This window comes from Tachyglossus aculeatus, chromosome 7, assembly GCF_015852505.1.
Source record: "Tachyglossus aculeatus isolate mTacAcu1 chromosome 7, mTacAcu1.pri, whole genome shotgun sequence".
NCBI classification, from domain to species: Eukaryota; Metazoa; Chordata; class Mammalia; order Monotremata; family Tachyglossidae; genus Tachyglossus; species Tachyglossus aculeatus.
This window is the reverse complement of record NC_052072.1, coordinates 46,544,708-46,568,653: the sequence shown is the minus strand read 5'-3', so window position 1 is coordinate 46,568,653 and position 23,946 is coordinate 46,544,708. Positions and strand designations below refer to the sequence as shown.

The 23,946-nt window shown below is 45.3% G+C and overlaps 1 protein-coding gene across 1 annotated transcript in view; it reads left to right on the top strand.

Annotated features, from left to right (window-relative positions):
* The window catches only part of ESPNL (espin like), a 54,856-nt gene that overhangs the window by 959 nt on the left and 29,951 nt on the right, over window positions 1-23,946 (top strand). Inside the window, exons 2-3 of the mRNA XM_038749317.1 lie at window positions 1,466-1,656; window positions 20,898-21,084. Of these exons, the coding sequence (XP_038605245.1) occupies window positions 1,466-1,656; window positions 20,898-21,084 (378 nt within the window). The remainder of the gene's footprint in view (window positions 1-1,465; window positions 1,657-20,897; window positions 21,085-23,946) is intronic.

Below are 23,946 nucleotides of genomic sequence, written 5' to 3'. Positions count from 1 at the left end.
CAGAGCACTGTACTGAGTCTAAGTAGAGGGCCTCTGACTAGCGTCTTGAAGGAACAGCGAGGGGAGAGGAGGAATTTGAAAGATGGGGTGAGGGACTGGTGATCAGAGAAACTTCTGGCTGAAATATGTGGAGCAGTTTCTAGCCTGGGTAACACTGTTGAGTGCTGCAGATAACGAATTGAACAGTTTTGACTTAGCACTGCCAGATAAGCTAACCTCAACTTCCTTTTCTTTTCTTATCTGCCGGTGATTCTGTCTGGTTGTAAAATTCTCTGATATAGTTTGCTAACCCTCCCCAGTGGCCCAGAGGGCAATGAGGGTCGGTCAGAGTTTCAATCAGTGTATCCACTGAGCATTTCCCCTGTGCAGAACATTGTATTCCGTGCTTGGGAAAATGCAGCAGAGTTGATAGACATGATCCCTGTCCTCAAGTCGCTTACAACACTAAATTGTCAGGCCGTCAGAGGGACTCACAACTGAGACCCTTTAACCCAGGGATGTAATTTAAATAAACATGATTGGAAAAGGCAAAGCACTGCAGGCTTTCACGGGGTTAAAGGCCATCACCATCAATTCTCATTGAGTGCTTACTGTGTGCAGAGCACTGTATTAAGCACTTGGAGGAGTACAGTATAAGATTTGGAAGACGCTTTCCCTGCGTACATGTTCAGGATTCCTGGGCAGCGAGTGAGGTCCATGGTAAAGAGTGAAGCAGTTGGCCACACCAGTAAAGTTAACCACACTGAGAATGAATTGATACCCCCTGTCTCTCACTAAAGGGGGTGGATCATGCCCAGAAGGTTTCCGGGGCCAGAGAAACAGCCACAAACTAAGGTAGAGAAAGAGAAAGCCTGAAGGTAAAGCCCCCTCTTGGGTCAATCAGTCAGTTAATTGTATTTACTGAACGCTTACTATGTGCAGATCACTATACTAGCACTTGGGGGAATTCATTCATTCATTCAATTGTATTTATTGAGCACTTACTGTGTGCACAGCACTGTACTAAACTCTTGGGAAGTACAAATTGGCAACATATAGAAACGGTCCCTACCCAACAACAGGCTCACAGTCTAGAAGGGGGGGACAGACAACAAAACAAGTAGACAGGTTTTCTTACCATCAGAATAAATACAATAATAATAATAAATAATAATGTTGGTATTAAGTGCTTACTATGTGCCAAGCACTGTTCAAAGCACAGGGGGCGGGGGGGATACAAGGTAATCAAGGTTGTCCCACATGGGGCTCACAGTCTTCATCCCCATTTTACAGATGGGGGAACTGAGGCCCAGAGAAGTGAAGTGACTTGCCCGAAGTCACCCAGCTGACAAGTGGCGGAGCCGGGATTTGAACCCTTGATCTCTGACTCCAAAGCCTGGGCTCTTTCCACCCTGCTTCTCAAATCCCTGTTCTCAGATCCCCATTGGTCTTTGCCAACCCTAATCCTTCCTCCCTGGCGGTGCAGGTTCAGGATGCTTCGGGCGTTACCCCCCTGCACTTGGCAGCGCGTTTTGGGCACCCGATGGTAGTGGAGTGGCTGGTCCGGGAAGGGTGCGACCCAGCTGCGGAGACCCTGGAGGGGGCCTCGCCCCTGCACTATGCTGCGGCCAAGGGGGATCTGACCTGCCTGAAGCTGCTGGTGGCCGCGGACCCCAGGTGAGATGCCCCCTGCCTCCCCTCGCGATCCCCTGGGGACCCTTGGCTCCTCCACCTTACAGCACAGGGGTTGCTCCGCTGAGCCCATGTCAGTAAGATCAGGCATGAGAGGGCAGGAAATAGGGACTCAGGCTAAGGGCTGGAACTGAACAAGCTTGGGAGAGTAATAACAATAACAGTGATGGTATTTGTTAAGCGCTTACTATGTGCAAAGCACTGTTCTAAGCCCTGGGGAGGATACAAGGTGATCAGGTTGTCCCACGGGGGGCTCATCATCATCATCATCATCATCATCAATCGTATTTATTGAGCGATTACGGTGTGCAGAGCACTGTACTAAGCGCTTGGGAAGTACAAATTGGCAACATATAGAGACAGTCCCTACCCAACAGTGGGCTCACAGTCTAAAAGGGGGAGACAAAACCAAACATACTAACTAAATAAAATAAAATAAAATCACAGTCTTAATCCCTATTTTACAGATGAGGGAACTGAGGCACAGAGAAGTGAAGTGACTTGCCCAAAGTCACACAGCTGACAAGTGGCGGAGCTGAGATTAGAACCCACAACCTGAGCCCCTTTTTTCCTCTTCTCCTCCCCATCCCCCGCCCTACCTCCTTCCCCTCCCCACAGCACCTGTATATATGTTTGTACAGATTTATTACTCTGACGTGTACATATTTACTATTCTATTTATTTTGTTAATGATGTGTATCTAGCTTTATTTTTATTTATTCTGGTGACATGACACCTGTCCACATGTTTTGTTTTGTTGTCTGTCTCCCCCTTCTAGACTGTGAGCCGTTTGTTGGGTAGGGGCCATCTCTATGTGTTGCCAACTTGTACTTCCCAAGCGCTCAGTACAGTGCTCTGCACACAGTAAGCACTCAATAAATACGACTGAATGAATGAATGACCTCTGACTCCCAAGCCCGGGCTCTTTCCACTGAGCCATGCTGCTTCTCTATAATAATAATGATGGTATTTGTTAAGCGCTTACTATGTGCCAAGCACTGTTCTAAGCACTGAGGGAGATACAAGGTAATCAGGTTGTCCCACGTGGGGCTCACAGTCTTAATCCCCATAATGCAGATGAGGTAACTGAGGCCCAGAGAAGTGAAGTGACTTGCCCAAAGTCACACAGCTGATGTGTGGTGAAGCTGAGATTAGAACCCTCAAGCATTGATTCCCAAGCCCATACTCTTTCCACTAAATCATGCTGGGAGATGATTTCTGGGAGGGAAGAGGTCACAGAGGCTTGAAGATCCTTCCTGGTGCTCCAAAATGGCCCCCAAAGATCTTGCTTGGGACTCTGATCATCCTACAGGTCCTCATAATATAATAATTGTGGTATCTGTTAAGTGCTTACGATGTGCCAAGCACTGTACTAAATGCTGGAGTAGATACAAGCAAATCAGGTTAGATACAGTCCCTGTCCCACATCGGGCTTACAGTCAATCCCTATTTTGCAGGTGAGGTAACTGAGGCACAAATGAAGGAAATGACTTGCCCAGCCCCACATCGGGTTTACAGTCAATCCCTATTTTACAGGTGAGGGAACTGAGGCACACATGAATGAAATGACTTGCCCAGTCCCACATCGGGTTTACAGTCAATCCCTATTTTACAGGTGAGGTAACTGAGGCACAAATGAATGAAATGACTTGCCCAGCCCCACATCGGGTTTACAGTCAATCCCTATTTTACAGGTGAGGTAACTGAGGCACAAATGAATGAAATGACTTGCCCAGTCCCACATCGGGCTTACAGTCAATCCCTATTTTACAGGTGAGGTAACTGAGGCACAAATGAATGAAATGACTTGCCCAGTCCCACATCGGGTTTACAGTCAATCCCTATTTTACAGGTGAGGTAACTGAGGCACACATGAATGAAACGACTTTCCCAACCTCACATCGGGCTTACAGTCAATCCCTATTTTACAGGTGAGGTAACTGAGGCACACATGAATGAAATGACTTGCCCAGTCCCACATCGGGTTTACAGTCAATCCCTATTTTACAGGTGAGGTAACTGAGGCACAAATGAATGAAAAGACTTGCCCAGAGTCACACAGCAGACAAGGGCTGCTAATCCTCATGATCTGAGGATTAGCCCACCCTACCTGAGCAGAGGTCAGGTAATTTGCTCTGCACACAGAAAGTGCTAAATAGGTTTGAGTGATTGATGGATTAACTGAGCATCCAATCATCCTACCTGATTAATTTATATCTAACCCAGTGTTGAGAACAGTGCTTTGACACATAGTAAGCACTTAATACCTAAAAGATGAAAAAAACCCACACAATTTGTTGTCATTATTATTTCCCCACTCGGAAACAGGAAGCAGCTCAAATTCTGCTTGGCCCAGGGATCAGTAGATCGGGAGACACAGATAACACGCCTGGAGTGTGAGGTCGTCTAACCAACTGGTCTGGGCAGGGGATGGAAGTCTCTTATTCAAATACGGTCTCACGTTTAGAAGCATTGTGGCATAGCGGAAAGAGCCCGGGCTTTGGAGTCAGAGGTCCTGGGTTCAAATCCCGACTCTGCCAATTGTCAGCTGTGTGACTTTGGGCAAGTCACTTCACTTCTCTGTGCCGCAGTTCCCTCATCTGTAAAATGGGGATTAAGACTGAGCCCCCGTGGGACAACCTGATCACCTTGTTACCTCCCCAGCAATTAGAACAGTGCTTTGCACATAATAAGCGCTTAATAAATGTCATTATTATTATTATTATTATTAAGGTCATGGGTTCTAATCCCAGCTCTGCCACTTGTCTACTGTGTGACCTTAGGCAAGTCACTTCTCGGTGCCTCAGTTCCCTCATCTGTAAAATGGCGATTGAGACTGTGAGCCCCACAAGAGACAGGGACTGTGTCCAACCCGATTTGCTTGTATCCAGCCCAGCGCTTGGTACAGTGCCTGGCACATAGTAAGCGCTCAACAAATACCATAATTATTATGAATGATTATTATGTTTGCGCTCCTCAGTCTGAGACACCCTGGAGACGTAATAGCTGTGGAGTTAAAAATGAAGGAATCAATCCATGATATTTATTGAGCACTTACTGCGCGCTGTACTTAGAACCCAGAATAGTACAATACAACGGAGTTGAGAAAGAATTCCCTGCACACCAGGAGCATACAGTCTAGATGGGGAGACAGACGTTAATAAATTACGGATACGTACATGAGCGCTTGGAGGCTGAGGGTGGGGTGACTGTAAAGTGCTTTATGGGTACAGATTGCAAATGCTTAGGGATGCAGAAGGGAGAGGGAGTAGGGGAAAAGAGGGCTTAACTGGGGAAGACCCCAGAGGAAATGTGATTTTAATAAGGATTTGAAGATGGGGAGAGTAGTAATCTGTTGCACATGGACAGGAAGGGAGTTTCAGGCCAGAGGGAGGTTGTTAGCAAAGTATCAGTTGTGAGAGACACTGTGTGACCTTGTCCAAATCACTTAACTTCTCTGTGCCTCACTTTCCTCATCTGAATAATGGCGATTAAGAACCTGTTCTCCCTCCTACTTGGACTATGAGCCACATGATGATGATGATGATGATGATGATGGTATTTGTTAAACACTTACTATGTGACAAGCACTGTTCTAAGCGCTGGGGAGGTTACAAGGTGATCAGGTTGTCCCATGCAGGGCTCACAGTCTTAATCCCCATTTTACAGATGGAGTAACTGAGACCCAGAGAAGTGAAGTGACTTGTCCAAAGTCACACATCTGATAAGTGGCAGAGCCGGGATTACAACCCATGACCTCTGACTCCCAGTAATAATGATAATGATGGCATTCATTAAGCGCTTACTGTGTGCAAAGCACTGTTCTAAGCTCTGGGGAGGTTACAAGGTGATCAGGTTGTCCCTCATGGGGCTCACAGTCTTAATCCTCGTTTTCCAGATGAGGTAACTGAGGCCCAGAGAAGTTAAGTGACTTGCCCAAAGTCACACAGCTGACAATTGGCGGAGCCGGGATTTGAACTCATGACCTCTGACCCCCAAGCCCGGGCTCTTCCCACTGAGTCACGCTGCTTCTCAGGGCCAGGGACTATGCGCAGACCTGACTCACTCGCATCTATACCAGCACTTAGAACAGGGTTTGATACGTAGTAGGAACTTAATAAGTACCGCGGTAATAATTATCATTATTGTTAGCTGAATTAACATAGAAATGGAGGCTGAGGGTTGGCCATAACTATTTTGGGCAAATTGATGAAGAAAGACCAGCACTTCCTCTCTTCCCTGGAGCCAGAACAAGGTGATGTGGGAAAGAGAGACGTAACCATACGAGAAGAGCTGGCTTCTGGAGGAATCTGGTTCCTTGGAATTTATTATAGTAGAATAGACATTCATTCATTCATTCAATTGTATTTATTGAGTGCTTACTGTGTGCAGAGCACTGTACTAAGCGCTTGGAAAGTACAATTCGGCAACATATAGAGACGGTCCCTACCCAACAACGGGCTCACAGTCTAGAAGGTCCCAGGGCTGCCACTGGCATGTTGTATGATCTTAAACAAGTCACCTATCCAATCATATTTGTTTTTAAATGCTTGCTTACCATGTGCAGAGCTCTGTACTAAATGCTTGGGAGAGTTCAATACAACGGAGTTGGTTAACAGTGTTCCCTTTCCCAATAGCTTACAACCTAGAGAGGAGCCCGGCATTACAATAAATTAAGGATATGTAGCTAAGTGCTGTGTGGCTGAAGGGGAATTTCAAGTGCTTATAGGGTTGAAATTCAAGTACATAGGTGAACCAGAAGGATCTAACTTATCTGAGCCTGTTAGGAAAATGGGAGGAGATAGATAATGATAATAATAATGATAGCATTTATCAAGCACTTACTATGTGCAAAGCACTGTTCCAAGCACTGGAGAGGTTACAAGGTGATCAGGTTATGGGGCTCAGCATCTTAATCCCCAACCTCTCTGGAATGTTTTAGGGGCAGTCAGCAGAGTGATCTGATGGAATCCAGTCACTGGTGGGCCCAGAAAGGAGAGATTTAAGCAGGAGCTCTCCGGGAAATTGGGTTATTGCTAGAAAGGTAGATTGCTACATACTAGTTAGCACACTTAATTGGTTTCATGGAAATAGAATGGTAAATGAAACAGCTCCAAGTGAAGTATCGAGCAATTTCCCATAGGAAACAATGTACAGCGTATGAATGTATTTCTAATACACCCCCAGATGAGTGAAAACAATGATACAAAATGCAATAACAATAGTTAAATTATTCAATAAGTACCAATGATGAAAGATTTGGGGTTAGATTTTTTTTGTGCATATGTGGAATAGAGTGGTTCTTTTTCAAAGCATTATCTTTCATATTCTATTCAGCAAAAGGCCTCTGCTGCTAGTAGATCAATCAACTTTCCAAGCGCTTAGTACAGTGCTCTGCACACAGTAAGCGCTCAGTAAATACGATTGAATGAATGAATCGATGGTATTGATTGAGCGCTTACTATGCGCAGAGCACTGAACTAAACGCAGTACAACAGAGTTAGCAGACGTGTTCCCTGCCCGTCTCAAGTTTACCGTCTAGAGTGGGAGACAGATGTTAATTAAATAATGTATAGTATAGAATTTAAATATGCATTCATAAGTGCTGTGGGTTGAGGGAGGGTGATTATCAAATGCCAAATTGATATCAATATCAAATTGAATATTGAATATCAAATATGACCTTTGGGTCATATTTCCAAGTGCATAGATGATTTCAAGCACTTAGTACAGTGCTCTGCACACAGTATGCGCTCAATAAATACAGTTGAATGAATGAATGAATGAATGAGTAGGAGCCGGGGGAAAGAGGGCTTATTTGGGGGAAGGTCTCTTGGAGGAGGTGTGACCTTAAGAATGCTTTGAAGGTGGAGAAAGTGGCAGTCTGTAGTATGTAATAATGATGGCGTTTAAGTGCTTACTTGGTGCCAAGCACTGTTCTAAGCGCTGGAGGGGGAGGGTGTGGAAAAAGGGTCAGATTTGAGATAGATGAGATCAGGGCACTGTGAGTAAGAGGAGCAAAGTGTGCAGACAGTAGGAGATCAATTAGATGAGGTAGGATGGGAAGAGCTGATTGAGTGCTTTAAAGGCAATGATAAGGAGTTTCTGTTTGATGCAGAGGTGGATGGGCAGCCATTGGAGGGTTTTGAGGAGTGGAGAGACGTGGACTGACCATTTTTTTTAGAAAATCCATCCCTAAAGCACGGCGGAGTATGGACTGGAGTGGGGAGAGACAGGGAGGTCAGCAGGAGGCTGATACAGTAATCAAGGCGGGATAGGGTAAGTTCTTGGATCAGTATGGTAGCAATTTGGATAATGAGTAAAGGGAAGATTTTAGCAATAGAATCTACAGGATTTGGTGGAAGATTGAACGTTTGGGTGGAATGAGAGATGAGTTGAGGGCAATACCAAGGTTAAGGGCTTGTGAGATAGCGAGGATAGCGGTATTGTCCACAGTGATGGGAAAGACGGGGAGGACAGGGTTTGTGAGGGAAGATACGGAATTCAGTTTGGACATGTTTAGGTTGAGGTGACTGCGGGACATCTAAGTAGAGATGTTCTGAGGGCCGGAGGACATGTGAGATTGCAACGAAGGAGAGAAGTCAGGGCTGAAGATGTAGATTTGGGACTCTGCTCTGAGTTGGTAACAATAATAATAATAATAATAACAATAATGGTACTTGTTAAGCACTTACTATGTGCCAAGCACTGTTCTAAGCACTGGGGTAGATACGAGTTATCTATGGGACCTTGGACAAAATGCTTAGCAATAATAATAATGATGGCATTTGTCAAGTGCTTACTATGTGCCAAGCACTGTTCTAAGCACTGAGGGGATACAAGGTGATCAGGATGTCCCACTTAGGGCTTACAGGCTTCATCCCCATTTTACAGATGAGGAAACTGAGGCACAAAGAAGTTCAGTGACTTGCCCAAGGTCACACAACAGACATGTAGCAGAGCTGGGAGAAGAACCCAAGTCCCTCCATTCCCAGGCCCATGATTGATATATCCACTAAACCACATTGCTTCTCTGGTAGTTGAAGCCGTGGGAGCAAATGAGTTCTTTAAGGGAGTGGGTGTAAATGGAGAAGAGAAGGGAACCTAGAACTGAGCTTGGAGGCATCCCCTCTATCAGAGGGTGGGAGGCAGATGAGAGGCCAGCAAAATCAACTGAGAAGGAGCCGTCGGAGAGATAAAAGGAGGACCCAAGAGACGATGGTGTCAGTGAAGCCAAGGTTGGATAAAATTTCAAAAAGACCGACTGGTTTACAGTGTCCAAGGCTGATCTGCCATTATCTATGGTGTATAGATGTCATAATCTAATGCTAAATTGAAATGGGCTTTAATCTCTCTATCAAATCAGTCAAAATACTATAAGGTATTTATAGTAAGCTCAACAGCCTCATCTAGAAAGCAACACCAGCTTTGAAATTCAATATGTAAACTGAAACAGCAGTAAAAGATGGAGAGTATTTTAACAGGGAAGAGTGTAGTAATAATACTTACTGAGCACCCACTGGGCACAAGGCAGTATTAAGCACTTCATCATCATCAATCGTATTTATTGAGCGCTTACTATGTGCAGAGCACTGTACTAAGCGCTTGGGAAGTACAAATTGGCAACATATAGAGACAGTCCCTACCCAACAGTGGGCTCACAGTCTAAAAGGGGGAGACAGAGAACAAAACCAAACATACTAACAAAATAAAATAAATAGAATAGATATGTACAAATAAAATAAATAAATAAAATAAGCACTTGGGAAATATAAGGCAAAGAAGTGACACGTTCTCTGTCCACAAGTTTCTTACACTAATGCATGAAACAGACAGACAGGGTTTGTGTGGGAAGATACGGAATTCAGTTTGGACTTGCTTGGGTTTGGACAGACGGACGAATATTTAGAGGTAGAGTGATCATACTAAATAATTGAATGTACAGTTGGATAAAAAGATAGGCAAATGTGCTGGGGGTTGTATAATTTAGTACGTAAGTGCTAGAGATGACTGTTGGGTTAATCAATCGACCAGTGGTGTTTATTGAGTACTTTACCGTGGGCAGAGCACTTGGGAAAGTACAACACAACTCTCCCTCAGGAAAGCTCGACACTTCCCTCTGGCTCAAAACTCCCAGAAGTAGGATGGGCTCACCTGTCTTTCTCCGGGGAGCACAGGTTAATATCCCCCACTTCCATGGCTTCCTGCCACCCCTCTCTTCCCCCTCCACCCGCCCTTCGACAACAGGCTCTAGTGGCTGCTGGGAGAGAGGGTGTGAACTGAACAAGAAAAGGGGGTCGATTTTTATCAGTCAAGATTTGAGAAAGACTTGTGATTCCATCCAACTTGACAGCTTTATCCACATAAATCCCTCTAGACTGTAAGCTCATTGTGGGTAGGGAATATATGTTATATTGTTGTGTTGCACTCTCCCAAGCATTTAGTATAATAATAATAATGGCATTTATTAAGCACTTACTATGTGCAAAGCACTGTTTTAAGCGCTGGGGAGGTTACAAGGTGATCAGGTTGTCCCACGGGGGGCTCACAGTCTTAATCCCCATTTTACAGATGAGGTCACTGAGGCCCAAAGAAGTTAAGCGACTTGCCCAAAGTCACACAGCTGGCAATTGGCGGAGCTGGGATTTGAACCCATGACCTCTGACTCCAAAACCCGTGTTCTTTTCCACTGAGCCATGCTGCTTCCCTCAAGCAGTATGGTGCTCTGCACACAGTAAGAGCTCAATGAATGGGACTGATTGACTGATAAATGCTCTCCTATACTGCTGTCAAAAGGTTTTATAGCTGGCACAATGTAGTGCCTCAAAAGGTACTTCTAAATCACTGGGCTTCAGCTTGGAGAAATAATAATAATAATAAAGATGGTATTTGTTAAGCACTTACTATGTGCAAAGCACTGTCCTAAGCGCTGAGGGGATACAAGGTGATCAGGTTGCCCCACGTGGGGCTCACAGTCTTAATCCCCATTTTACAGCTGAGGGAACTGAGGCCCAGAGAAGTGAAGTGACTTGCCCAAAGTCACACAGCTACATGGCAGAGCCGGGATTTGAACCCCTGACCTCTGACTCCAAAGGGTAGACACAATCCCTGCCCACAAGGAGGACTTGTGAATTAATTGGGGATGGCTTGTTAGCAAAAATGAAATTTGAGGAGGGTACTGAATGTAGGGAAAGCTCTCACCTATAAGGTTTGGGAAGGGAGGGGGTTACAAGACATATAATAATAGTAATTATTAATAATATAATTATTAATAATAGTAATTATTAATAATATAATTATTAATAATAGTAATTATTAAGCACTTGCTGTTTGTAAACCACTGTAACCTTTGGCAAGTCACTTCACTTCTCTGTGCCTATTACCTCATCTGTAAAATGGGGATTGAGACTGTGAGCCCCACTCAGGACAGAAAAGAGCCCAGGCTCTGGAGTCCGAGGTCATGGGTTCAAATCCCAGCTCTGCCAATTGTCAGCTGTGTGCCTTTGAGCAAATCACTTAACTTCTCTGTGCCTGTTATCTCATCTGTAAAATGGGGCTGAAGACTGTGAGCCCCCCGTGGGACAACTTGATCACCTTGTAACCTCCCCACCGCTTAGAACAGTGCTTTACACATAGTAAGCACTTAATCAATACCGTTATTATTATTATTACCCGATTTGCTTGTATCCACCCCAGCACTTAGTACAATGCTTGGTACATAGTAAGTGCTTAACAAATACCATCATCATCATCATCACTGCACTGAGTGCTGGGAAATAATACACAGGTGGGAATTGGGCATGGTTCCTGTCCCTCAGGGGGCTCACAATCTAAAATAAAATTACATTTTTTATAGTGCTTTGTAATTTTTCCAAATCACTGTCACATCAAAGTGAGCTCAGGAGAGAGGAATGGTTTTTATTCCTATTATACAGATGAGGAAACCAAGGCACAGAAGCAAGAGAGTCACCTGAAGCAGGTCAGTGGAAGAGTTGGGATTAGCTGCCAAGTGTACTAACTCCCAAACTAAGTTATTTTCACTAGGCCTTCAAAGTTTATAATGTGGGATTGATGGTGAAGAGGTCTTGACTTTTCAGCTAAGGCTCTTCATGGAAAGCATATGTATGAAATTTTTTTTGGCAGAAAATCTTCCCTGTGATCAAAATCAGAATGGAATGAAGCAATTCAATTTGATTCTTGATTCCAATCAACCATTGCTCAGAGAGCATCATGCTGACAGGCGGTGATTTTGGACCCTTATATACTAGTTTGGCCACCAAGTCCATCCTGGGAACTCTGATCAATCAATCAGTGGTATTTATTGAGCACTTAATGTGTACAGAGGACTGTAATAAGCACTTGAGACTGTATTAAGCGCTTGAGAGAGTACACTACAGCAGAGTTGGTGGATATGTTCCCTGCCCACAGTGAGTTTACAGTTTGGAAAGCTTACAGTCTAGAGACATTTGGACTCTGATGTCCAAATGTCCAGCTAATGGGTGGACATTTCCTGTCCGGGTGTCGTCTCCCTCCCACTGCCGTTTTTCGGAGCCTTAGATTCATTCATTCAGTCATATTTATTGAGTGCTTACTGTGTGCAGAGCACTGTACTAAGCGCTTGGGAAGTACAAGTCGGCAACATATAGAGACGGTCCCTACCCGACATCTCCTTAGATCAGACAGCTGGGAGAGAAGGGCAGCCGGAGCCCCCTGACCTCCTGAGTGGCAGCTGTCAATCAAGCATTCTCTCGGGTCAATCGATAGATCCATGAGAGATTTCAGTCAGACAGCAAAAATATCCACTTTTGTTTGGGCTCACATCAGTAGCTGTGAGTTAAGCCTGTAATTGCCTAGAAAAATGTGGTACTTGTCAAACAGTGGCAATAAACCCTGCTCCAAAGTTTTGGAAATATGGGATCAAAATTACTAATGAGCCAGCCCCAGCTCATTCCCGCCAACCCAATTCTCCCTTTATTATTATTCTCTTCTCTTCTCTTTTGCTCACAACTCCAAGAAACAGGGTGGGTTCACCTGTCTGTCTCTCCCAGAGGAGCCCAGTTCAACTTGCTCCACTTCCACTTGGTGCTTAGTGTTCTAAGTGTTCTTAGTTCTTAGTGCTCTAAGGACTTCCAGCGCTTAGAACAGTGCTTTGCACATAGTAAGCGCTTAATAAATGCCATTATTATTATTCCATGGATTTCTGCCAGCTCCTGGCCCTCCCCAGACACCCTGCTCAGTAACAGGGTCCCAGTGGCTTCTGGCGAGCCTGTTGTTGGGTAGGGACTGTTTCTATCTGTTGCCAACTTGTACTTCCCAAGCGCTTAGTACAGTGCTCTGCACACAGTAAGTGCTTAATAAATACGATTGAATGGATGAATGAATACATTCTCCTTGTCCATGCTGAATCAATCAATCAATCAATCAATCAATTGTATTTATTGAGCGCTTACTGTGTGCAGAGCACTGTACTAAGCGCTTGGGAAGTACAAGCTGGCAACATATAGAGGCAGTCCCTACCCAACAGTGGGCTCACAGTCTAGAAGACAACAGGCAATAGATGCCTTTGGTGACAGGACTCCTGAGGGGCGGGATGGGGGGCAAGTCACAACTTCTCCATGCCTCCAGTTTCCTCATCTATAAAATGGGCATAAAATGCCTATTCTCTTTCCCTCTTAGACCTAGAAACCCATGTGGGACAGGGACTTCGTCCTATCTGCTTATATTGTCTTAATCCGAGTGCTTGGCACATAGAAAACACACTTAACAAATCCCACCGTTATTATTATTACTATTGGCATGGAAATCCCCGTTCACCCTTGCTTGACACCAAAGATCAAGTTTGTGCCAAGCAGATTCAGGTCTCTCCAAAAGCTGTTTTCCTCAGTCTAAACTTCCATGTCTCTCCGGACACTTCTTTCTGAAGGATGGGGGGACAGGAGGAGCCTGAACGGGGCTCCACCCCAACCTGGCGTTCTTTAGTACCCCCAGATTTATCTATCCCGGACACCCCCCCTTTTTTTTTTCTTTTTAGTTCCCAACTGCGACACCCCACAAACCTCTCTGCATTTTGAAAATATGGATGTGTGTATTTAGGGGGCACGTCCAGGCGTCTCTCAAATCATGCTCTAGTACTCTAGCAAACTGACAGGGGTGTGGAAGATGTAGCGTGTTGTTACCACTCAAAGCCCTTAGGAGGGTATTTGAATTGAGCATACATCAGGAAAATGGGAAACAAGTGTTTGGGTTGTTCACTTAAATGGGCTAATGTGCAGATGAGAGCCACCTCGTCCTCTCTCTCTTCCCCACTGTGGCAGAAAGACAGCACCGTATCTGAGGCGCTGCCAACCGGAGATATCTCTGAAAAGATGGTTTGAAACAAGGCGTTGTTGGACGTTTGTCGGGGATTCTGTGAAAGATTACACCTTACCCAATGCAATTTCTCTGTTACATATTATTCGAACCGTGAAATCAAACACCAGGAATGCATTATTAAATATGAGCACCTTGAATACATTGAGCACTATCTGGGGATTTAAAACTGAGCCCCTTAGTGGGACTTTAGAGAGAAGACGATCCAGAGCCAGCCGTTGTCTCTTGTCAAGAAGGAAGGAATAGTCTTAATCTTGAGACCTCAGGAACAAGAACCTGCCTAGAGAAACTGAATAGAGGGGTAACACGTTGTCCAGAGCCACTTAGACACTCTCTCCTCCTTGCTGGTCATATTCCTACTGGGGCCCAAAGCTCAATGAACAAATAGCAGGGCAGATTGGACATTAACCACCTCTGAGGGATAATGGGTCTGATTTAGTTGCTGGGATGCGTTTCAAGAGGACAGGTAGGGGTGAAAAGGTCTATCTATTTTGGCGTCTTAGTCCCCACAGTTGAATTTGTGAGTCCAACCCATTTCATTCAGGCCACGATGAACAAGGGGCATTGCAAGGTTTTTCCCGAAGAAGGTCCTTGCCCAAACTCACACAGCTGATAAGTGATGGAGTCGGGATTAGAACCCACGACCTCTGACTCCCAAGCCCGGGCTCTTTCCACTAAGCCACGCTGCACATATCTACCCCAGTGCTTAGTACAGCATCTGGCATGTAGTAAGCATTTAACAAATACCATAAAAAATAGCTAAAACTCCAAATAACCAAATGATATTTAACCCAAGGGAAGGAAAAGTGGAAAGGACATTTTTCAGGTTTGGGTTGCAGCAGGGCCCTGTATTTTGTTTCATCCAGACCAATTTCCCAGTCCTTATCTCTTCTGCCCCCGCCTCGCAGCGGGGCTCCTAATGGAGCATCGGGGATCGCAGCTGTTGGTGCCAAATCCGCTTTCAGCATGCCTCTCAAATTTGTGTCCTGGAGCCTCCCATGAGCCTGGGGCGTGTCTTTCCACGGATTAGATTTCATATTGGCTGTCACACTTGACCTGCAGGAGCCCGGCTTCTCGTTTTTTCCATGGCGGCCTTTGCGCTCCCCAATCTGGGGGGGAAAGATCTGATGAGGTAGGATCACTTCACAAACACACATCATCACGGTTTCAGGTATTGTCCGCAACCCTGTGCTCTGCACACGGTAAGCGCTCAATAAATATGATCGATAGATTGATCTCCCTTTCTCAGACAGCCCAGATACACTCAACGTGGCTTAGTGGAAAGAGCCCGGGCTTTGGAGTCAGAGGTTGTGGATTCGAATAATAATAATAATAATGATGGCATTTAGTAAGCGCTTACTATGTGCAAAGCACTGTTCTAAGCGCTGGGAAGGTTACAAAGTGATCAGAGGTTGTGGATTCGAATAATAATAATAATGATGGCATTTAGTAAGTGCTTACTATGTGCAAAGCACTGTTCTAAGCGCTGGGAAGGTTACAAAGTGATCAGGTTGCCCCACGGGAGGTTTACAGTCTTAATCCCCATTTTACAGATGAGGGAACTGAGGCACATAGAAGTTAAGAGACTTGCCCAAAGTCGCACAGCTGACAATTGGTGGAGCTGGGATTTGAACCTGTGAACTCTGACTCCAAAGCCTGGGCTCTTTATTATTATTATTATTATTCATTCATTCATTCAATCGTATTTATTGAGCACTTACTGTGTGTAGAGCACTGTACTAAGCGCTTGGGAAGTACAAATTGGCAACATATAGAGACGGTCCCTACCCAACAACGGGCTCACAGTCTAGAAGATCTCTGAGGTGATCCTAAGGCACAATCAATCAATCAAATGATGGAATTTCTTAGGTGTTTACTATGTGCAGAGCACTGTACTAAGCGCTTAGGGCCTTGCTGAATGCTTGAATGTCCTCCCAGTTTCCTAGAAACACAGGCGCCGGTTCAAAGCTGAGTGTCTCCACAGCAGGGTTTGAGGTGGAGGGAGGTTGGTGTTTAAATTACAATATCGGACATAAAGACGTATGTGACATATCCGTTCCAGTTGGTAGTCAGTACAGTGTCTGGCACATAGTAAGCACTTAACAAATACCATTGAAAAAGAAACCCAGCTGAAAGCCTGACTGGAATAAAAAGGGGCGAATCGCTACCCTATTCATACACATCTGGTTCTCTAGCCTGCAGATCACTTACGTCTGTTGGAAATGTCTTTGGACCACCCCTGTGGGTCAGAAGTAAATTAAATTACAGAAATGCAGCCTCTTCTGCCTGTGATGGCTCCTACTTGACTCAGAGACAGCTGTGGATCCTCTCACCCACCCCCAAAGGCCATTGTGTCTTTGGAGACGGGAGGAGGCTTAGGACATTTCCCCTGACAGGAAGGAACTGCCATAAGCACGGTGATTCCTTTTAAGCCAGACTGGATACACCGGATTACTCTATTTATTTATTTATTTTATTTGTCCCTATTTATTCTATTTATTTTATTTTGTTCATATGTTTTGATTTGTTCTCTGTCTCCCCCTTCTAGACTGTGAGCCCGCTGTTGGGTAGGGACCGCCTCTAGATGTTGCCAACTTGTACTTCCCAAGCGCTTAGTACAGTGCTCTGCACACAGTAAGTGCTCAATAAATACGATTGATTGAGTGATTGAATAAATACAATTGAATGAATGAATGATTCAACTGGTTGGTGGCCAGATCCAGGCCTGTTGGGCTTTAGCCCTGCTGTAAACTGGGCTTCCTGAAGGGCCTTAATGTTAATAATAATAATAAGAAGAATAAGAATAATAATAACAATAATGATAATGGCATTTGTTAAGCACTTACTATGTGCAGAGCACTGTTCTAAGCGCTGGGGGTGGATACAAGGTGATCAAGTTGTCCCACATGGGGCTCACAGTCTTAATCCCCATTTTACAGATGAGGTAACTGAGGCTCAGAGAAGTTAAGTGGCTTGCCCAAGGTCACACAGCAGACATGTGGTGGAGCCGGGATTCGAACCCATGACCTCTGACTCCAAAGCCCGTGCTCTTCTCCGCTGAGCCACGCTGCTCCTCTAAAATAATAATAATGATGGCATTTATTAAGCGCTTACTATGTGCAAAGCACTGTTCTAAGCGCTGAGGAGGTTACAAGATGATCAGGTTGTCCCACGGGGGGCTCACAGTCTTAATCCCCGTTTTCCAGATGAGGTAACTGAGCCAAAGAGAAGTTAAGTTACTTGCCCAAAGTCACACAGCTGACAATTGGCAGAGCCAGGATTTGAACCCATGACCTCTGACTCCAAAGCCCGTTCTCTTTTCCACTGAGCCACGCTGCTTCTCTTATAATAATAAGAGAATATTATAATATATTCTCTTATTATTATAAGAGAAGATTATAATATATTCCATATATATATTACCATAATAATGTTATTATATTATTATTATTATATTACCATAATAATAACTATGGTATTTGTTAAGCACTTACCATGTGCCAGGCACTGTACTAAGGGCTAAAAAAATAATTATGGCACTTTGTAAGTGCTTACTATGTGCCAAGCACTGGCCTAAGCATCAGGGTAAATACGAGTTAATCAGGTTGGACAGTCCCTGTCCCACACTGAGCTCACTGTTATCAACTAAAATCCGTTATTTACAGATAGAGGTAAATATCTGTACCTTATTTACAGATAAGACAGCACTTAGAAAGTGCTTTGCACATAGTAAGTGCTTAACAAATACCAAAATTATTATTGTTATTATAAGGTAATGGAGGCCCAGAGAAGTGAAGTGACTTGCCTGAGGTCACACAGCAGACATGTGGCAGGGCTGGGATTAGAACCCATGACTTCTGACTCCCGGGTCCATGGTCTATCCACTGGAGAAGCAGTGTGGCTCAATGGAAAGAGCCCGGGCTTGGGAGTCAGTGGTCATGGGTTCGAATACCGGCTCTGCCACATTCATTCATTCAATCGTATTTATTGAGTGCTTACTGTGCAGAGCACTGTACTAAGCGCTTGGGAAGTACAAGTTGTCAACATATAAAGACGGTCCCTACCCAACAACGGGCTCACAGTTTTGCCACATGTCCGCTGTGTGACCTTGGGCAAGTCACTTAACGTCTCTGAGCTTCAGTTACCTCATCTGTAAAATGGGGATGAAGACTGTGAGCCCCACGTGGTACAACCTGATCACCTTGTATCCTTCCCAGCACTTAGAACAGTGCTTTGCACATAGTAAGTGCTTAACAAATGCCATCATTATTATTATTGAATGAATGAAAGGAGGGAGGGAGAGAAGAAAGAAGGGAATAAGCCACAGGTGGGGAAAGAGAGCAAAGGTGGGAAATGGGCTCAGGCGTAACTCTTAAAGGGTAAGTAGAAGCAGTGTGGCTCAGTGGAAAGCCCAGGCTTTGGAGTCAGAGGTCATGGGTTCAAATCCCAGCCCTGCCAATTGCCACCTGTGTGACTTTGGGCAAGTCACTTGTCTCAGTTCCCTCATCTGCAAAATGGGGTTTGACCGTGAACCCCCTGTGGGACAACCTGATCACCTTGTAACTTCCCCAGCACTTAGAACAGTGCTTTGCACATAGTAAGCGCTTAACAAATGCCATTATTATCATTATTATTATTATTATTACGCCATGCTGCTTCTGTGATGTTCTCACAACAGTGTCTGGGATCATTTGAAAGTCCCCTTTTAAGAGAGCGGTAATTACTTTTAAAATAGGATGCTCTATTTTGACCTCTGAGCCCTCAGGACAGAGAAACTACACATAGCACCCTGTGAAGCAGTGTGGCCTAGTGGCTAGAGCACAGCCCTGAGAGTCAGAAGCACCTGGCTTCTCATCCCAGTTCTGCCACTCGCCAACAATTGTGACCTTGGACAAATCACTTCTCTGTGCCTCAGTTACCTCATCCGTAAAATGGGGATGAAGACTGTGAGCCCCACATGGGACAACCTGATCACCTTGTATCCTTCCCAGCACTTAGAACAGTGCTTTGCACATAGTAAGTGCTTAACAAGTGCCATTATTATTATTATTACGCCATGCTGCTTCTGTGATGTTCTCACAACAGTGTCTGGAATCATTTGAAAGTCCTCTTTTAAGAGAGTGGTAATTACTTTTAAAATAGGATGCTCTATTTTGACCTTTGAACCCTCAGGACAGAGAAACTACACACAGCACCCTGTGAAGCAGTGTGGTCTAGTGGCTAGAGCACAGCCCTGAGAGTCAGAAGCACCTGGCTTCTGCCACTCGCCAACAATTGTGACCTTGGACAAATCACTTCTCTGTGCCTCAGTTACCTCATCCGTAAAATGGAGATCGATACGTTGAGTCCCACGTGGGACACGGACTGTGTCCAACCTGATTAGCTTGTCTCTATCCCATTGCTTAGCACAGTGCCTGGCACATACTAAGTATTTAACAAATACCATAAAAAACCAAAAGCAAACAAACAAAATAACCCAGCAAATCTAACCAGAGGCCTGACCACTCCCTTAGTCTAGCCCTCTGAGATCAGTGTCCATAGCATGTGTCTCGTTGTGGGCAGGGATCGTTACTGTTTATTGTTTTTTGTTTTTGTTTTTTTGGCTTTTTTAATGGCATTTGTCAAGTGCTTACTATGTGCAAAGCACTGTTCTAAACGCTGAGCACTGTTCTAAGTGCTGAGCACTGTACTTTCCCAAACTCTTAGCACAGTGCTCTGCACACAGTAAGCACTTAATAAATACGACTGAATGAATGAATCTGTTTGATCATAACAGCAGCTTAGTCTGCCGGGGGAAACCTGAGCACAGAAAGTGATTTGCAGAGGTTGCCAATAATAATGATGGCATTTATTAAGCACTTTCTATGTGCCAAGCACTGTTCTAAGCACTGGGGAGGTTACAAGGTGATCAGGTTGTCCCATGGGGGGGGGGGCTCACAGTCTTAATTCCCATTTTACAGATGAGGTAACTGAGGCCCAGAGAAGTGAGGTGACTTGCCCAAAGTCACACAGCTGACAAGTGGCGGAGCTGGGATTTGAACCCATGACCACTGACTCCAAAGCCCGGGCTCTTTCCATTGGGCCACGCTGCTTCTCTACAGAGTAAATCAATGGTAGCAACCAAACCCAGATCATTTGACCAACTACCCAGAGTCCCACCCTTTAGCCTGTTGGTCTTTGGGTTGTAACTTCTATTTTGGCAAAGCACTCAATTCCCTTTACCCCCCTCCTCCCGTGATGCTGTCTGCTAATCCTGTCAGCAAAGGTCGGTGTGAGCCCACTGTTGGGTAGGGACTGTCTCTACATGTTGCCAACTTGGACTTCCCAAGTGCTTAGTACAGTGCTCTGCACACAGTAAGCGCTCAATAAATACGATTGATTGAGTAATATTATTACTCTATTTTATTCGTACATATCTCTTCTACTTATTTTATTTTGTTAATATGTTTTGTTTTGTTCTCTCTCTCCCCCTTCTAGACTGTTTGCCCACTGTTGGGTAGGGACCGTCTCTAGATGTTGCCAACTTGGACTTCCCAAGTGCTTAGTACAGTGCTCTGCACACAGTAAGCGCTCAATAAATGCGATTGATTAATATTATTACTCTATTTTACTCGTACATATCTATTCTACTTATTTTATTTTGTTAATATGTTTTGTTTTGTTCTCTGTCTCCCCCTTCTAGACTGTTTGCCCGCTTGTTGGGTAGGGACCGTCTCTAGATGTTGCCAACTTGGACTTCCCAAGCGCTTAGTACGGTGCTCTGCGCACAGTAAGCGCTCGATAAATACGATTGATTGATTGATTGGGAGAAAAACTGCCCACCCCTCTTACTGACCCTCTCCCTTTTGTCCCAGAAGCTGTGTAAACAAACAGACCCAGAGCGGAGCCTCCCCACTGTATCTCGCCTGCCAGGAAGGCCACCTCCACATCGCCCAGTTCTTGGTGAAGGACTGTGGGGCCAACGCGCAGCTGAGAGCCCACGACGGCATGACTGTCCTGCATGCGGCGGCCTGCCGTGGTCACTACTCCCTGGTCATCTGGTTGGTGAGTTGGGAGGGACGGAGGGAGACGCCGCTGCCACAGCCCAGCCCCAGGTCTCCGTTGCCCTCCACTCTCACCACAGCCGCCGCCTCCCACGCTGGTCAGGGACGGGGACGGTCAGCCCCAGCCCATCTGGCCCTTTGGGGCTGTGAGCAGCGTGGCTCAGTGGAAAGAGCCCGGGCTTTGGAGTCAAAAGTCATGGGTTCAAATCCCGGCTCTGCCAATTGTCAGCTGTGTGACTTGGGGCAAGTCACTTCAATCAGTCAATCAATCAATCAATCGTATTTATTGAGCGCTTACTGTGTGCAGAGCACTGTACTAAGCACTTGGGAAGTCCAAGTTGGCAACATATAGGGACGGTCCCTACCCAACAGTGGGCTCGCAGTCTAGAAGGGGGAGACAGACAACAAAACCAAACATATTAACAAAATTCACTTCTCTGGGCCTCAGTTAAAATTCACTTCTCTGGGCCTCAGTTACCTCACCTGTAAAATGAGGGTTAAAGACTGTGAGCCCCCCGTGGGACAACCTGATCACCTTGTAACTTCCCCAGCACTTAGAACAGTGCTTTGCACATAGTAAGTGCTTAATAAATGCTATTATTATTATTATTATTATTATTTCCAGCATCACCAGGGGACGTGTTTCTGGGCGGGAGGAAATTCTACCATCCCGTGGCTCCGATGGGCCAGTTTAAGGGGTAGTTACTCCTGTGGCTGCCACCTCCAGTATCCTACCATTCTGTCCTGCGCACCCGGCTAAAGCCGGGACTCCTGGGTTGTTGAGGGACTTTGAGAAGACTCACCCCTGACACGTAAATACGGCTGCCTTAGCTCAGACTTATTTACAGCCTCTGAACAATCAGCTTTGGTTCCTCCCCCTTGCCCAAAGGCCACCACTGTGGCTCCTCGGCTCCCCAGAAAGGGGAATGTCGAGAAAAGGCTAATTAACCTTGGCTTCTGCCTGGTTCCAGAGGCCACTGGAAACTTAAAACTCATTCTGACCCTGCGTCATGGATCACAAATAGTCACTAACTCTCTGCAGGTGGGCCTATATTTAGAATGCTTCTTTGTGTTTGTTTCTCATTTGGAAGTCAGTGTTCAGGCATTTCTGCCGGTTGTGGAGGGGGAGGATACCAAAATTGACGCCATGGATGGAGTTAAGCATTTGGAAATACTGTGTTGGAAGTAATTGTAGAATGGCAAATATTCAAATGAAATTAATAAATGAGGGCAGGAGTTTGAGCGGGTGTGTATAGGTTGGTGAAAGAGGAAGTAAAATACAGTTAGTCAATTAATCAACCACATATATCGATTGCTTATTGTGTGCAGAGCACTGTAACAAGAAGCCCTTGAAGAGTACGGTATAACTGTATATTGAACTTTCCCAAGTGCTTAGTACAGTGCTCTGCATAGTGAGCCCAATAAGTATGATTGATTGTTAAAACAGAGTTGGTGGACATGTTTTCTGCCCTCTGTGAGCTTACAGCTTAGAGGGGGAAACAGACACTAATATAAATAAATAAATGATGGATATGTACAGAAGTGCTGTGGAGCTGACAGGGCTGGGGGTGAATAAAGGATGAAAATCCAAGTAGACACAGAGGGGAGTGGGGGAATGCATACTTTTGTATTCAAAAAGGCAGTTAGCAGGGGGAATTCCCGTGCGATTAATTCAGGGAATCCCCATTCTCATTCTGAAAATGAAACCGATAAAGTGCTGCGCTCCTCTTACACATTTCCAGTAAATGACAAAAATCATGAAAACCAAACCCAAGATTTGGTACCAAAAAATAACCATTTTAATCTCAGCTCAAAAACAGTTGGGTAACTGTCACCCAGGAGCGGGTTCTTTTGGGAATCGGCGTGGTGAGAGAAAGAGAGAGAGAGAGACTGGGGAAAGAAAGCTTGAGTTTTATACAAAATTTATTCCGTGTGGTGAATTGAACTTCCCTATTGGGAGGAATATGCTTATGTGTTGCTCATGATTGGCAAAACACCCAAGTCCCACCTGGGAGGAATTCACTTATGGTTTGTTTACATGGGGAGAGGCAGCTAGCTCCCATCCATGATCACTTCCCACTAAGGAGGAATCCACTTATGTGTTACTCTTGCATGGCAAAACACCCAAGTCCCACCCGGGAGGAATTTACTTATGGTTTGTTCGCATGTGGAGAGGCAGCTAGCTCCCACCCATGATCACTTCCCACTAGGGAGGAATCCACTTATGCCTTACACACCTGTGGCAAAGCACCTAGCTTCGAGCCCCACGAACGTTCAGCGGGACAGGACAGTCACCCATCCCATGGCTTCTCATTTGTTGCAGGCAGAGCGGGCATCTCACACTCTGGGCGGAGGCGACCTGCAGCAGGCTGCTGCAAGTCTCGATCCTCTGCGCAGAAGGTCAGAGGCCACAGGGATTTATAATAACGATGGTATTTGTTAAGCACTTATGTGCGAAGCACTGTTTTCGGCGCTGGGTGGGATATAAGCTGATCAGGTTGTCCCATGTGGGGCTCACCGTCTTCATCCCCATTTTACCGATGAGGTAACAGAGGCACAGAGAAGTTGCGTGACTTGCCCAAGGTCACACAGCTGACATGGGATTCGAATCCATGACCTCTGAATCCCAAGCCCGAGCTCTTTCCACTGAGCCATGCTGCTTCTCTTATCTGTGCTCCTAGGCGGTTCCAGCTTCTGACCTCAGTTTATCCAATCTCCGCCCTTCCCGGTCTTCCATACCTAATTTGATTGGAACGGGGTCAGAGGACAGCTTCTGTCTTCCCGGCTTGGGCTGTCAATCTAGCAGTTTGGGTTGTGCTGGCTCAGACGGTCACAAGATTTCATTTGACCTTGAGATGATGGG